Source organism: Zonotrichia leucophrys, chromosome 2 (genome assembly GCF_028769735.1).
Source record: "Zonotrichia leucophrys gambelii isolate GWCS_2022_RI chromosome 2, RI_Zleu_2.0, whole genome shotgun sequence".
NCBI lineage: Eukaryota > Metazoa > Chordata > Aves > Passeriformes > Passerellidae > Zonotrichia > Zonotrichia leucophrys.
Window position 1 is genome coordinate 66,544,316 of NC_088171.1, and position 15,811 is coordinate 66,560,126.

A 15,811-nucleotide genomic window follows, 5' to 3' on the forward strand; every position below is an offset into this window, starting at 1 on the left:
TGCTTAATCTGAAACTGTTTTTAAACAAAACTTTTTGTATTAAATGTAATTTTCTTAACATTCTCTTCTCATACCATTTTGGTTTAACAGCTAAGGCAGAAAATTGACACACATTTAATATTGTTAATTTAAAAAAAAATCATTTTAAGTTGTAGAAACACCAAACTATTTTTTTTTAATCCATTTATGGCTTAGCCCTATTTCCTGAAGTTTTCCTCCAATGTATGCTGGAGTTTTTTTCCATCTCTCACTGTGCTCTGTTTATTATTCTTACAGCTTAGAGTTTTCTTCTTCCTCAGCTGCCAGTTTGTCAGCTATGATCAAGTGTCAAAACGAAAGCAAGGATAAGCATCAATTACCAAAAATTACGTAGTCAGTTTACATATTCATTAGAAGAAAGGATTTTTCTCTCAATGCATACCGGATGTGAACTGTAACTAGGCACGTGAGTTGTCTACACACTCATTTTCACATCTGAGATCTAACAGCTAGGTTGGGTAATCCAGTATTCACCTGCCAGGCATGGAGTTCTTGCAGTATAGGAGCAATACCTTTAAATCTTTTAATACTGGAGGTTGTTCAAATACCATCTTTTTTGCAGGAACAACTTTTTAGTCTCTTCTCCATAGGAAGACTGCAATCTCAGGTTACACAATCTTCTACTTTAAATTCTTTAGCATTTTCTTCTCTCCCTCTCCTTCACTTTATTTTTTCTGAACAAAATGATGGGTATTCTACAAAATCAAAGTTAAAAAAATAGAAGCAGGACTGTAATTACTTTTAATGTTGCTGCCATGAAATGAAGTATTTTCTTTATTATGAGGAAAAATAAATGATACCTTTGATACTTTAGAATCTCCTTTTCACTTCACAGTTAGGAGAAATTATTTTTCGCAATTCATAATTTTTTTCAGTGTATAATTTGATTTTCTTTTTCAGTATGAAAATGAATTGTAGACAAGCATATATTCTCCATTAGAAATAGAAAAAGTGAGTGAGGTAAACTGGCAGTTCTCAAGGTTTTTTAAGTCACTACCCAGATTTCTATTTGTCTCCCCACTACACAGATTTGTCTTTGTCCCTCCACTTATTTGTGGGGTATACACTGTGGACATCCTTGCTGCAAATCATTCTGAGCCCACTCTAGAAATGTGAGATTTCCTTCATGCTCAAATGTACTGGAATTTTTAAGAACTATATTTAAAGTGCTTCTTCTGCAGCCTGTTTGGCCCATTTGATGCCAGTTGGGTCTGCCTAGTACAGATTAGTCTGCTGACATGGGAGAAAAATCAAGCAAAATCTCAGTGTTTTGTACCTATGGGTTGTCCATTTCCACCTTGGCCTCTCTGACAACCTTCAGGCTGAAGTAGATCCCTGAGTTCATAACAAGACTTTGGAAAGTCCTTTGTGGTTGCTTCAGCATGAAAGCACAACTCTGTGGATCTGGTGGCAGGAATGTGGGCTTATGCTGGTTTGGGCAATGATGCTGTTATTCTTTCACTTGGTGAGTGGAGACTGAAATCGTAAACTAATGCTTTCCACATAGACGATAGGGAGAACAGCTGCTGCCTTGAGGAAAAATCAAAACATTTCACTTCTAAAATATATTTATAAAGCCATATAAATGTATTTTTCATTTTGTGTACCTGGGAATAGCTAAGTCCAAGCATAGTTAGGGGTAGACTTGCTGAAATATTGCTGTGAGACTTGTCATCAAGCCCTTCCTAGTGTTTGGGTCACTTTGGCACCTGCAGTCTTAGGACTTTTAAGCTTGCAAATGTAACTCAAACTCAGACTAAATGCATTGTGAGCATACTCCTTTAGAGATTTGTACCTCTGACATGCAGCTCTGTTGAGACTGGCAGCAAGCTTGCTAATTTTTACCAGTTGTGGTAGACTGTTTCAATGTCTTTTACCCTTTATATAAAGCCAGTCTGCTCAAATGCCTGTATTTTTTGTGTTTAAAGCCATTGAACCTTTCCTAAATGGTAAAATCATGTATTCCCCCTACTTTTCTTAAACGTTTCCAGAACGCACCATTGGACTGCAGCTCTGTACATATTCCTAATTTCATTCTGTCTGAAAGCCATAGAGATGTCCTGCAATTCTTTTCCCTGCCCCTGAAATATCTAGAGCACTTCTTGATGTCTTCAGGGCTCAATTTCTTATTTCTCAATTTCTTATTTCTCTGTTTGTAGAAGGAGTGGAGAAACTCCTGGGTGTGGATGAGTGTGAGAGCAGAATTTTGGTAATCCCTGGCTGGCCACTGGTCCTTTGGGATAGTGTCACCATCCCATGCCATGCAGAGCAGCCTGTAATAACTCCTGCCTCTTTTGGGTATGAAGGCAGAAGAAAGGGAATATATGACTTTCTTCCATAACTTACTCCCCTGTAAAAGGATTTTAAAGAATCTTTGGGGAAAAATTTATGTCTCAGATTCGCACACGTGAATCTCACTGAGCTCACAGAAGGCCAAGCGAGTGCATGCATTAACAGACAAAATATGGCTTTTAATCTTTAACAGAAATTAATATAAAATATGTAATTACATTACTGTATAATGGGATATTTTTAATACTTTGTTAAAAATACTCCCCAAACTGAAATAAAAAAACAACATAATATCCCAGGCCTCCGTCTGTTAATGGCCTATCTTCACTAATGCACATCTCACCTTTGATGCTGTTTGTAAATGTGCTTTTGTGCTTTGAAATTCAGTAAAATATTTGTACTTAATGAAATACTAGCCAAAGCACCTTCCTGTCCTCACGTCTGTCCATGTTTGAGAATGGCATCATATTTGGAAGAGAAATATACATACTTGTCCTGGCCATCTGCAGGGCCTCCGCTGTGACCAGGCCTTTTCTGCTACTACACAAAACCCAACTCTGATGGCTCAGCACTCATTCCATGGACCTGCAAGCACAGAGACTTCCAGCACGTGCTTACATTCCTGAGCCTGCAGGTTTCCCAGCACTTCTTGTAGCTATTTCCTGAAAGAGTGTGATGGATTAAAAACCTCTGCTGACATAGACCTCTCAGGGGTGTGCAGGACTGACAGCTTGGAGGTGGCTCCCCAGGGTCTATTGACACCTTGAAACTGCTGCAGTTGCATCAACCTGTGAGTGGGTGGTAATGAAAGGCAATGAACCTCAACCAGAGGCATCTTGGCTTTCATTTTACCTGCCCGAAATTCTCAGTGTGTTGGTCTGACATAAATGTTCACCGAAATCTGAAGCAGCTTCTGCCTGGAAAGGTTCCTACAAACAGAAAAACAAGCCCAAGGGTGAGCAAGTGGTATTGAGCAGAGTCTGCCTGAGACAAGTTCTTAGGAGGAACAGCAAACTCTCCTATTTCTTCATCAGAGAAATAGCACAATGAAGAAGAAATTAACATAAGGCCTTTCCAGGTCTCTATTGCTCTGTCAAATTGCAAATAAAAGGGAGGTAAACTGTAAGATCCACTTCATCAAGGTAACAGTCTTAGGTGAATAGGATCGTTGTGTCTTCTCAGAACAAGCATTAACATGTTTCCAACTGAAATGAGGTCTGGTCTTTTTCCCTGTTCTCCAGTCTGTTGGTTACACAAGAGACCTTTCTCCTGAAAGGTTTCCTTAAGTCTTCCCAGTTGTAAAACTGGATTTGTTCCCCATTTTGTACTGGAGCATCTCTATTTTTCGGCTGAAATGTTTGGTATGTGTTCACCTTTAGACAGAAACAGAGGCTAGAACCTTTCCATCTGGTCCTTTAGCTGAGATTTTATGAAGTCGTGAACAATGAAGCGAAGGGTAACAATAGAAACATACATGCAGCCCTTACCATGAAAAGATCTTGCATTTTAGCAACAACAAAATATGTATTTTTTACAGTATTTCTATTTTCTTGATTCTCAAAGTCTAATAGACTAAATATTTTTTTGCTATTAAGCTTCATAGATTATAGCTGAAGTCATAATATTCTATGAAAAGCCATCTATCTCAATGAGTTTTGATTGGAATTTTATTGTTTAGTTGACTGTATCAGGTGCTGTTTATTCCATTCAGATCCACAAGTAAAAAACATTTATTATTGTTTTTGGTGACACTAATTTGGTGTGCAAAATGATGTTTTTGGTCCCCTGCCCATCTCCTTAAAGAGTATTGACTAAAATTTTGCTGAAAAAAATAAAGCAGCAGAGAAATAACAAACAAACAAACAAACAAAAAAAAACAGGATCCACAAACAAACAACTAAAATGACAAAAAACACCCTGGAAACCGAAACTCTGTTTTTTCATGCCTTGTTAAACTATTAGAAAATATTTATTTGCAGCAAATTGCTACAGAGGTAGAAGTGAGGAACAGAATGCTATAGCTTATAGAAAAGTATTGACATAGCTGGAGATCAGGTACATTCCTTAGCACCCATCCCCTGTCCTCTTTGTAGTGGGAGATATTCCTGCAGTGCTTTGGAGGTGAGAGAAGCTGAAACCAAAGGACTCTCTACATAATGCTGTATTACAATGAACCTTTTCAATGTGTTAATACAGTAAAATCCCTGTTATCTGAATTCCATATTCTTCAATTACCATAGCTTGTGATTCAGATAAATGGGAATCACCAAGATATGAACTTGCACTGTATACTAACTCACTGGATATTAATCTCTTTCTTACATTATGTATATAAACTGCAGCATGATTTGGCACATAAACACAGTAGGTTTAGTTTATTTTAGAAATTCTGTGCAAATTATATCTTGCACCAAAAAAATGCATTCAAGTTATATCTTAAGGTATAAATCTGAATTAATATTAACCAGGCTTTATATGTTCAAGTTTGTAAGCATATCCTAGCAGATTCATCAGAAAGAAGGCTAGTCAGTACAGATGAAAAATAAGAAATTATTATCTCTGTTGCAGCACACAAAGAAGTGAAGATAGGATCTACTTTCATTCTTTTCCAGCTGCTAGAAGATTTTAGATAGCATTTTGGATAGCTTCTTTCTTCTATTTATATTAGAGAATGGAGTAGAGAAAGTCTTGGGGCAACTGAAGCCCTATGGTAAATTGATTAAAGTAGATGTAGGTAGATAATTTGTGAATTTTGTTCCTGGCACTACAACAAGTGACAATGCTGAAGGTAGCTTTTCTGAACATCAGAAGTGCAGATAAAGTTTTTTGTTTTGTGTGATGGTTTAGTTGGATGCAGTACTGCTCTTTAAAGATAATGTCAGCCTCATTAAACATGGGTGTACATTACCACTTCGATCTATAGCTTCTGCCCATCTTCACGGTTAGCATTTGGTTGCTGCTGAATGCTTATTTTATTTTTAGGTTTAGCTTGTTCATGCAGCTGAAGTTTATCTAAGCTTGGCTTTTTTTTCTGAAAGAAAACACTCATACTTGGAATCCAGAGTACCTCATGCTCTTTTGACGCTGTGCTATCTCTTTGCTGGCTGTCAAGGATGGGAAGGGCCATAGGTATTGCCCCCTGTAGAATGGGTGAATCAGGAGTGTTTGGTTTTGAGGTGGGAAAAAAGTGCCATCCAATCCTGGTACTCATTTTGATGCTCAAAGATGACATAAAAGCTGCACGCCAGGAAGGAATGCCCACTGAGGAGGAAGAAAGCAGCCCTGCACTCCTCTGTGATTGGGACTGACTGTGTTGTTGCTGGGTGGAACAGCGTAATGCTGCTGCTGCTCCTGCTCCAGCACTGTGATGTTTCTGTTCCAGATTGTGCTGACTCACATCCAAGAAAATATGATACACAGATATAATGCACTGTAACTCTTTTCCTTCCCCCCCGTAACCTCGGTAAGTGTTTGGTTTCTTTTTCCTCTCTTTGGCTAGCGTGGTGCTAATATAGCTTTACTGTTAGAATTAATAGGAGGGGGAAAGGCAACCTTGTAAACAAACTGGTAGCAGACAGATTAATCTTGGAGAGGGCATTTAAATGCAACCTGCTGTTTGTGGTACGTCCACCTCCCTTTAAAGATGATCAATCCAAATAACTCGCCCATCTCTACAAACGACACTTGTTAGAGCTGTGTTCTTAAATGGGAGAAGTGCTTACAATGCCCATTTACAACTGTATTCTGTTTAATTAGTCAGCACAGCCAGTGCTGCAGGGATAGATCACTTGCCTTTAAAGATTTGAGAATGTTAATAGTACAGTATATCATTTTAATTATTATTGGATTAATGTTGTGTCTCGAAGAACATCTAATGCAAATCACAAGAAATGGCCTGAAGTGACCCAAGGGTTGTGCTTTATTAGAAAAGTAATAGGTCCATTGCTTAAATATAAAAAGAGGTTCTTTCTTCAAATGTCACTCTACACTGGGCTTCTCCATGTGTGTATGTGAAAATGAAATCCTTTTACTTCCACTTTGTCCACAGAAAGTTTCTGTAGCTAATGCATTAAATGGCTGAGAGAGCAGCTGTAATATCGAGAGATGAAGAGAAGATCCAAAACAGCAGTGATGATGAAGACAGGTTTCCTACTCAAGTTGCTGTAACAGCATCCCCTGGTTGCTCTGCCTGCCCTTCACTAGACAGCCTTGATGAAGACAAGGGAAGCTCAGCAGAGCCAGAAAGACTGTCTGTCCTCTCCAGCAGGGCAGTGGCGCAGCTAAAAGCCCCGACTGGCCCAGAGATGGTTCGTGGTGGCCAGGCACAGATGACAGTCCGTGCTGTAGATGCATCCTTGGGTGCCTCCTCATGCCCTGCAGCAGTTGATAACCTGCTGCCTGTGCACCTTGCCTCCTTGTATGCCAAAAGCCCCTGCTGTGATGGCAAACTGAGCTCAGAGGTGCTGCAGGTCCCGAGGGTGCCCGGTGAGGCCCTGCAGGCACGGACTGGCACCCAGCAGGCAGGGAATGACACCCAGCAGGCAGGGACTGACACCCAGAGCAGCATGGCCTCCTGCAGTTTGGGCCGTGTGATTTGGATGAAGACCACAACAGTAATGGAGACCTTAGAAAAGAAGAAGAAGGAGGAAAAGGAGAAGTACCGGCTCCAGCTAGCAATGTACCGACGGCTCCTGCTGCTGCGCTCCATCAGGAGTTTGCATAGGCAGCTGGAGCAGCAGCAGGCCAGGCTGCAGGAATGCTATGGCACGGTGATAAATACAAAGAAAGAAGTGTTGAAACACATTTGCCCAACCTCGCCCTCACCTTCGCCGTAATCATGTTGCTGCCTGCAGAAATGAGCTTTGCAATGCCACCCGAGCCGCCTTGCATGCCATCGGGGTGGTGTCTTTGTGTGCGCCGAGTGGAGAGGAAACAGCAGCAGCAGCAGATCAAGAAGAGAGGAGACAAGGTACAGCCTTAGCCCCTGAATTTATTTGGAGGAAAAAGGAGCAAGGGTGAACCTGTGCAAGAAGCTGGCTCCTGATTCCCATTCAAAGCCTCAAGGTGGAAAAGGATTTTTTTGGCAGATAGGTTTGTAAAAAGGAAAAAGTCACCACAAACTGGGAACCTAGTTTGTCACCTGACCCATAAAGGATGCAAAGTTGCTGCCTGCTGAACATGTAATATGGTACATCTCCCTTCTACTTTCAGAGCCAACAAAATTTGAACAGAATTAGGGTTTATTTATCTACAAGAATATCCGAATTTAAAAAATCAGGATATTTGAAACACTTAGGCTAAGACTTGATTATATCTACCAAGCTGCCTGTTTTTCACAAAACTACTATGGACACTGTATGTTTGCAACCTCTACTTTCCTTTAAAATTAATTCAGATTGATCAGAAATTATTGTGGAAAGGTAGGACAGCCAAACACACACAGGGAAAGAAAGCAAAAGCCTAAGCCTGATTTCCTCAGGAAAGTAATGTAAAAACAAGGGCCTTGTAGTCTGACGTTGCACTGGAAACCCAGGCTGGCAGTGCCAGGGGAATGTTCAAGGTCTGCACAATTATTAATCTGCTGCTAATTCCCAATGGCACTAGCATCTGCAAATCAAGCATATTTTGTGCCTTACTGCTGTCATTTAATGCAAGTTGGTGACAATTAGCACTTTTTATCCAGGTGTATCAGACATGTGGAAAACCCTGGAGCGCTGTTTCTCCAATTGCAAGGTTAGGATGCCTGCAGGGAATTTGATGTCAGTATGCAACAAACACACAGGGGAAATGAAAACAAAAAGATGCAACTTTCTTGTATGCATTTAAAAGGCAATGTGAGTCACTATTATTGAACAGCAAACTGAATAGTTGAATGTGCTGTTTTAGGATCAGAAGCAAAATATGATTCAAGAAGGAAAGCCACAGAAATATTTCCTATTCTACAATTTCAAGGGATACAGAAATATCTTTGTTCCCAAATATTTATTTCTGATCATGCCAGCTAGATGAACAGGTTTTGGTGTAGGGTTTTTTCTGCATAAAAAGGCATGTCTGCTTTTAATCATCCTTTATGAAAATAATGTGCTATATAGAGGAAAAATGTTATTCTCACATTATTTTTGATATATATAGAGGGAGGGGTATGTGGTTGTTAGTGTATGCATGTACACACACCTCCCTGTATTCAAGAAGCTATGAAAGGCTGATGCTTCTTTTCCTGTAACAGAAGCAGGAATAATCTCTCAAAATAATCTCTGCTGTCTATGAGGAGTTTGTTTGATTAGATTCACATGCACACATCTGTGAACAAGGTATTGAAGTAATTCAACAAATGAAGTGCAGCACAACATTGTCATTATTCCGTCTTTGTATTTCTGTGCACCCAAAAATTATGGAAGCCCCCTGGGTATGCACAACCTTAGACAGGTTCATTCATTTCCTTGGGCCCTTGTGTAGCCTCTCATGCAACACGAACCAGTAACTTTGAATGCAGAATTACCATAGAAACATCCTTGGCATCAAGGAGATATTTGAAGGAGCATCCTCTACTGCCTCATTTGGGGAATTTAGGTTGCCAGAGGCCTTTAGTGGGCTACAGAAGAGAGCTGCTGGTCACATGTGACTGGGAAACATTACTCCTGAGCTCTGATCCCATCTTGCTCTCTGCTCAGCCTTCGGAAAGCTGTTGTCTCAGCAATGCAGGTTTCCTAAAGAATGCTTAAATACTAAACTTGCCTCAAAGGTAACCTGTTCTTTCTTCATGTGCCTCTAGAGAAGGATTCAAGGGGTTGATCATGGTCAAGAGTCCCTCGTGAAGATTTTTTAATTTCTTTCCCCCCATACTTCTTGCACTAGAAAAGCCTTTTTGTCATTGTTAAGAGTATGAACCAAACACAAGCAAATCAATATGATATCACCTCCTTTGGGCAAAGATATATTGGAGAAGGGTCACATCTCAAAAATATTGCTGCATTTTGAAACCAAATGTCAAATTGTTCCCTTTAGGAAGACACTCAAAATGAATATTTTTGTTAATGTTAGCCAACTTTTCTTTAGAACTGAAAAAATAATTATCTTTTAAAGTGCATTCAGATTGACTGACACTATCATGTAACTTTCCACTGAGATATAATAGATCAATGAAAATATCACCCCACCTCACCAAAATACAAAAAAAAGCCGTTAAAACAAAGTAACAGTTTTGCCTCAGTAGCTGCTGAAGTAGAGCACTGTTCTGCATTTGCTGCAAGAGTGCCCTACATTACTGCACAGAGCTACCTATAGTGTCATATTTGCATACCTATAGTGTCATATTTGCATTAAGGAGTGACTAGAATAAGATTAGGAAATACATTTCACATAACAATTAGTGCAGAAATAGTTAATCTGTCAGTCTGTCCAACTATAAATTCTTTGTGGCAGAACAGTGATAATCTTTGTTTTGTACATCATCACATAAAATTTCTTGATCCTAACTGGGATCAGTAGATGCTTCTGCTTTATGAATATTAAATACTGAAAGATTTGTGCATGAGCAATGCTGCCTGATAGCTGGCAGGAAAATGAAGCCAGGAGTTATTCTGTGTGTGCACACTCCTTCCATGTAGTACTTCTATGGATACAAGCAAAATAAATATTAACTGAGGAAATAACTTCAGTCTTTGCAAGAATTTGCTTTTCAGCCAGTGCTTCTAGTGGTTACTAATAAGTGGAGTTGGACAAAACAGTTTAAGGCAATATGACTTTTTAAATTAGTTTATTTTAGAAGCTTGGAAAATGTGGCTTAGCAGCTACGGGCTTTTTCCTTGTATGTTTTAGTGTGTTTTGGAAGTTGAAGGTCAGTGAGAAAGTTCCAGAATGCCATGGGTAACTCTCAGAGGTGTTTTCAGGCATATCAAACTGAGCAACAGTCTCAGGTTGAATAAAAGTGTTTCCTCTCTTATAGTTTGACCTCTTCATGTTCCTAAGAGCTTTGGTGCTTTGGGTGAGGTCCGATGAAATTTCTTAAAATTTGTACTTTTATCTGAACTCAACTCTCGGCCCTCACAGGAACTGGGGTAATGATGACAAATTGAGCAGTTTCAGTAGGACCTTTCTCCCCATTATCTTTACTGAACTTCCAGAGCCTGCCAAACTAATGATCTGTGGGAGAAATATTCCATGCACCCCAACAACTTGTGTACTTTTACAGCAAAGATTGAAGGTAGATTATGCTGCCTGAGCTGTAAGGTCCTGCTGCTCACCTGTTTCTGAAATGGCAGAAAATAATCATGGGTTTACTGTGAAAGAGAGGAATATTTAAAAGGTGTCAGCCCTCTCATAACAGTTGCTAATACTAAAAAAGTTGTAGCTTCTGCCAACCTAAAGCCAGAAATATTCAAGAACAGAATGGAGTTATAATACACTTGAGTGACAAAATGCATTACTGAGATGTTCTTCTACAGAAGTCCTTCTCTTTTGCATCCCCAACATTTCAGTGGGCTGAACTGCTGTCCTAGAGACTGGTCAGAACTGTGGTTTTGCTATTTCTGTTGTTGATGACACGAGTCAGTCAAGATAAACAGCCCACCTAAACACGTTCATTTATTACCTTTTGTGATGTAGCTCTGCAAGGGATTTGTTCTGTTCCTCCTTCCTGAGGTTTTCCTATGTGTCAATCATATTTTTTAATTAGGACAGTGAAAATTTTATGGATTTATAGTAAATTAGTGATGTTGTGGTAAACTTATGATCCATGTACTGCTAAATGCAGATCACCCTGGATTGTTCTTGGAACTGTGAAAATTATGGACTCTGGTCATGACATAAGCATACAAAACATAGATTTAAAGATGGCATTGTTTAAATCTTTCCTAGATGATAAGTAGACTAGGAGAGACCCTTTAGAATCTTTGTTACAGTTTATTTCTTCAAATGTTATTAATCTAGAATATAAATGCATTGGGGAGGCCCTTTTGCTTGTGACTGTTGAAAGCAGTAATGCAAAGATGGGTTTGGGATATGCTTGAATGGGACTGCACTCCAAACGCACTCAGCAAGGAGTGAGAGTTCCTCACTTTTAAAACTCAGGGATTCAGGGCACGATAGCCAAAACCCTGGATGGTGGATGGAGTGGAATTACAGGAGAAGTTTCAGGGTTTGATTTTTAATTCAGCATGCAGAATCTCACACTGGACAGTTTATTTTTTCAGTTAAGGGTACCTTTTACTTCTTCTCACTCCTGGAAAAGCTCTTTTGGATCATTTGGCTAGGTTTATGCCAGTGGTTGTTTGTGCAATGCGCAAATTGTTTCCCATCTCTGAATTCGAGTGACAATAGATATTGCTGCCAAAGTATATACATACAACTTAGTCCCCTAAATCTGGCTGCCCCCTAAATTATAATATATTGAAATTGAGTGTCCTGATGATTTTAAATGTCATTTTTATGTGTGCCAGGACTTTGAGGTATGCCTTGTTCATGTTCCTTCTTAATTTTGACGCATTTCTACCTCTTAGTATCTTCAAACAGCTACAAATGTCTTGTATGGCACTAATCTTTGTCTCTCTGGCTTTTCTATATTTGGAGGCCTTCCCATAAGTCCTTTGTGCTATTAAAGAAAAGGGAGTTAGTTGGTTTTGTTTTGTTTCTTTTTAATTTAGTGAAAACTTGAAGCAGAGGAGAGGGTTCTGTGAAGACATTTTTAGAGGTTTTACTTAAATGTCTTGAAAATAACAGAGGTTCTTACAGCTGCAAATAAGTTCCCCTAATTGTATTGATCATCTTCTCACACAATTTTAGCCAAGTGTACAGAGCAAATGAAAAAGTTGCCTCCCTCTTTGGCAAATGAAGTCTCTAAGTCCGCTGCCCAAAGTGACTTCTCTGTGCATGAGAAGCAAGAAATTCTTGAGAATCTCAATAAAAGTTACATTTTCCCTTTGATGGGTGGGGGTTGGAAAGGAAAGGGAATGTGTGACCATTCATCACAGCACCAGGCTCGTTAGTACCCAGGAACTTTCTACTCTAAATGACAAAGAGCTTCACTGTCACCAAAGAGAAATTGCTGCTGACCTTAGACCTCTTTTTGGAAAGTAAAATAATGGAGCACAGGAGCAGAGTTTGATATTTGACCGAATTCTACACAATTATCATGCATGTGTATATAATAAAATTAATTCTGTGTCTCTGCATTGTAGCCTCAGGCTAGCAGCGTACAATCAGTTTTGTATGTATAATAGATCACAGAGTTGTTCATGAATAATACAAATGCATTGAGCAGATACTAGTGAGTGAGGATGTTTGTCTTTGCATGGAATCGAAGTGAACATGTAATATTGTGATAATATATATTTGATGAATTCAGGTCTGACTTGCCTTTGCCATAGCCTGCTAATTCCCCGACAAGGGTTGCCATAATAATTGAGTTTCCAATAACATTATGATTATTTCCACATGATAATTTAATTGTAGGTATTTTTTAATATTGTAATAATGTAGATTTGTGATTATTATGCATTTGCATGCAGATTTTCATGGTGTCTTGGAGCACATCCCTACATTTATAACTTAATTTCCTCTATTATTGCATATATATTTTGGGATGAACTCATTAATGCAAACTAAAAAAAAAAAAAGTAGGTCTTTTTGGTCATTTTGCCTTTATTATAAATGGTTGAAAGCTTTGCTCATTTTTTTAGACCAGCCTAAACAAGTGAATAAACAAAAGACAACTGTAATTCATGGATGGATTAATTCAAAATAATAATGTAATTACAAATCATGGCAGATTTGTCTGGGATAATTGGGATGTAGACTGGTACAAATTTTGCTTTACTGAAACAAAGCTTGTTTAAATGAATCACCAAGTTTAGTAGAGGCTGTTTTCCATTCTTCCAATTCCCCAATATAACATGATGGCAAAGTAACGCTGGCTCAAAAATTGTGGATGCCTGTGCAAATGCATATAACAACATGGAACCTGGAACTTCTGTACCTACCTAGATATTATTTTGTCAAGCAAAATGACCAGTAAGAATATAATTCCAAATACAGAGTCATAACACCAGCAGGGATTTCAATCAGTTAATTTCTCCACTCTGGAAAGAGGTTGGTTGCTTGTTTTACAACAACCTTCAAACTGTGTTAGAAAACCTGGCCTGAAACTTAGTGGGACAAAGGGAAATAGAATTAAACTTTGTTCCCATTATTGGAGCAGACATTTGTGCAATCCTGTGAGCATTCTGCCTCAAATAGGAGAGCTCTCTTCCAGACCTATCAGAAATTCAAAGAAAATGAGTAGGAAATGTCTTTAGCTAAATATATCTGTTTTGAAAAGAAACTTCCCAGAGAAAATGACCTGGGCTCTGGGTGTTGCTTGTTTTTCTGGTACATGTAGCTGTAGGACTGTCCTCTTCTTATCTGTAAAATCTCAGCTCTGCAAATTGAACTGGGGTCACAGCAGGGTTCTTGGTCTCTTTCAGGTTATGCATAGCTAATATGTTCATTTTCCGTTACTTGCATGGTAGGAACATGCAGCAGGAACTAGGAGAACGGGCCTGTTCCAAAACTTCATAAATGAAAGTTTAAAACTAGGTGCTGGAATATCTAATTTTCTGCTCTCCCTTCACGTTGCCCTTTAGTGCACATCAATGCTACTGTTTCCAGTGTGGTTTGGTGCCTGCTTTCTCCTTTCAAACTCCTCTAAATTATTCCTCTCAATTAACCACAGACAAGACACAATGAGATTAAGTCCCTCTCTTTCATCTTTCCTTGCTCTGTGGACCTAAGTGTTGAACAGAAAAGCTGATGCCTGATTTAGGCAATGAGGAGAAAAGTCATGATTCTGCAGTACAAGAAGGTCTCTGTGCTTTGCAGCAGAACAACCACTTGTATAGGTAAATTAGATTATATCCTGAAACCCATTAAGGCTTTTTTAAATTCCATGTCTCACTAAGAAGTACCTGGCTGGTAACTGGCTTCTCTTGAAGCTGTAAAAGTATCAAAACATGAAAGCAGTCCCATTGACAGAAGTTTATAAATCTAAACCCATGCTTTGGTGAGACCAAGAGATACTTCAAAACAAGATCTGAGAGGTCAGTTTATCTGTTATTTTGTTTTATAATGGCCTACCAACATAAAATTAAGGATGTCTTTTACCCTGTGGCCTTAGATCTAAACATTATCTCAGGTGTTTTCATACATGAAATACCATGGAATATGAACATATCATTCTCTCCATAAGTCTTAGATGCATGTTATAATTCTTGCTTGTTGTGAAGAAATTCGACATTGTGCCAGATAACAAATTATTTAGAATTGGATGACTGTCTTCATTACTATATGTTTCTGATGTTACTTACATAGGTGGGTGTACATAAAATTAGAAGAAATCCTGTTGAAAAACACTGATTTGTGTCATTTTCATGAGCAATTTTCTCTGATGAAAGAAACTGATACTAAACATTTATAATGCAGAGTATGTATCTGCCCTGGCCTCTCAACCCTTTGAGCAACACAGAGGCTAGGACTGAAAGAGCATAGGTCCTTTTCTACCTTCACCTGATGGGTTTTGAACTTAAGCCACTCATTTGCTCAGAGATGTCAGAATTGCTCTAATATTTTAAATTGGGGGAAGTGAAGTGGGGTCCCTCAGTCTTTCCTATTTGTGCTGCTTCCCACTAAGTAAAAAAAGTTGAATGAACTTTAAGGTCCTTTCCAACTGAAACCATTCTATACTTCTGTGTCCCTTACTTTGGTCACAATGTATGACAAAGAAACATTTAATTTCAGGTCACTTGGAAGAAAGACTTCTTTTTACACAAAATCATTTGCTGTTGCTGCTTTGCTCCTTCAGTTGAATGAGAAAAAAACCCAACAAAACACCTTCAGTTTTCTTGCAGTAATTTTTTTCCATTTGTAGTTATCTCTGAAGCAGTGGGACTATGACATTTCTGCGTGAGGCAGGGATGTTTTTTTTCTTGTGCACAGACCAGCATTTCCCAGTTTATTCTTAAGAAAAGCATTCCTCAAAAATAAGGAGGTATTTATGTATTGCCCATCTTCTCTATTGCTTGAAAAATGCATGATTCATGGCCACTGGTTGTTCTTCTCATAGTGGAGAGGGTTTATTGGCCATAATCCTGGAAGTCTGGGAGTCCCCTGTGTGTCAAATGATCACTGATTGTATTGGAAAAGGATGGCTCAGTGACAGCAGGCAGCCCCTGGGCAGAGAGACGTGTCCCTTGTCCCTGAGCAATAACCTGTATGGATGATTGAGACTTGTTGATAGACCTCCATGAAGTCTCACCTAGTAGTCAGGGCTTAGCAGTGTCTAGCTAGTGAAGGATCCCTCAGTACAGGATGCTTGAACTTGATTTGTTGCTCTCATCAAGGAGGGCATAAAGGTAGGCAAGAACTGAACATGCCTTGAGGCCCAGGCAGATGCAGTTGTACCACAGCCTCTGTCTTACTGGAGAGAGAGAGGAGGAAAGAAAAGGCTGCT

General features: G+C 39.1%; 1 protein-coding gene across 1 annotated transcript; it reads left to right on the plus strand.

Annotated features, from left to right (window-relative positions):
* The first annotated feature begins 5,646 nt into the window (after positions 1-5,646).
* LOC135443192 (UPF0500 protein C1orf216 homolog) lies at positions 5,647-11,044 on the plus strand. Its single transcript, XM_064703419.1, has 2 exons — positions 5,647-5,794; positions 6,380-11,044. Exon 2 carries the CDS (start codon positions 6,405-6,407, stop codon positions 7,164-7,166), a length of 762 nt encoding a protein of 253 aa, XP_064559489.1. The 5' UTR covers positions 5,647-5,794; positions 6,380-6,404; the 3' UTR covers positions 7,167-11,044.
* Positions 11,045-15,811: the final 4,767 nt, after the last annotated feature.

Coding starts and splice junctions, on each gene's coding strand:
- LOC135443192 (XM_064703419.1), top strand. CDS start 6,405: ATGGCTGAGAGAGCAGCTGTAATATCGAGAGATGAAGAGAAGATCCAA.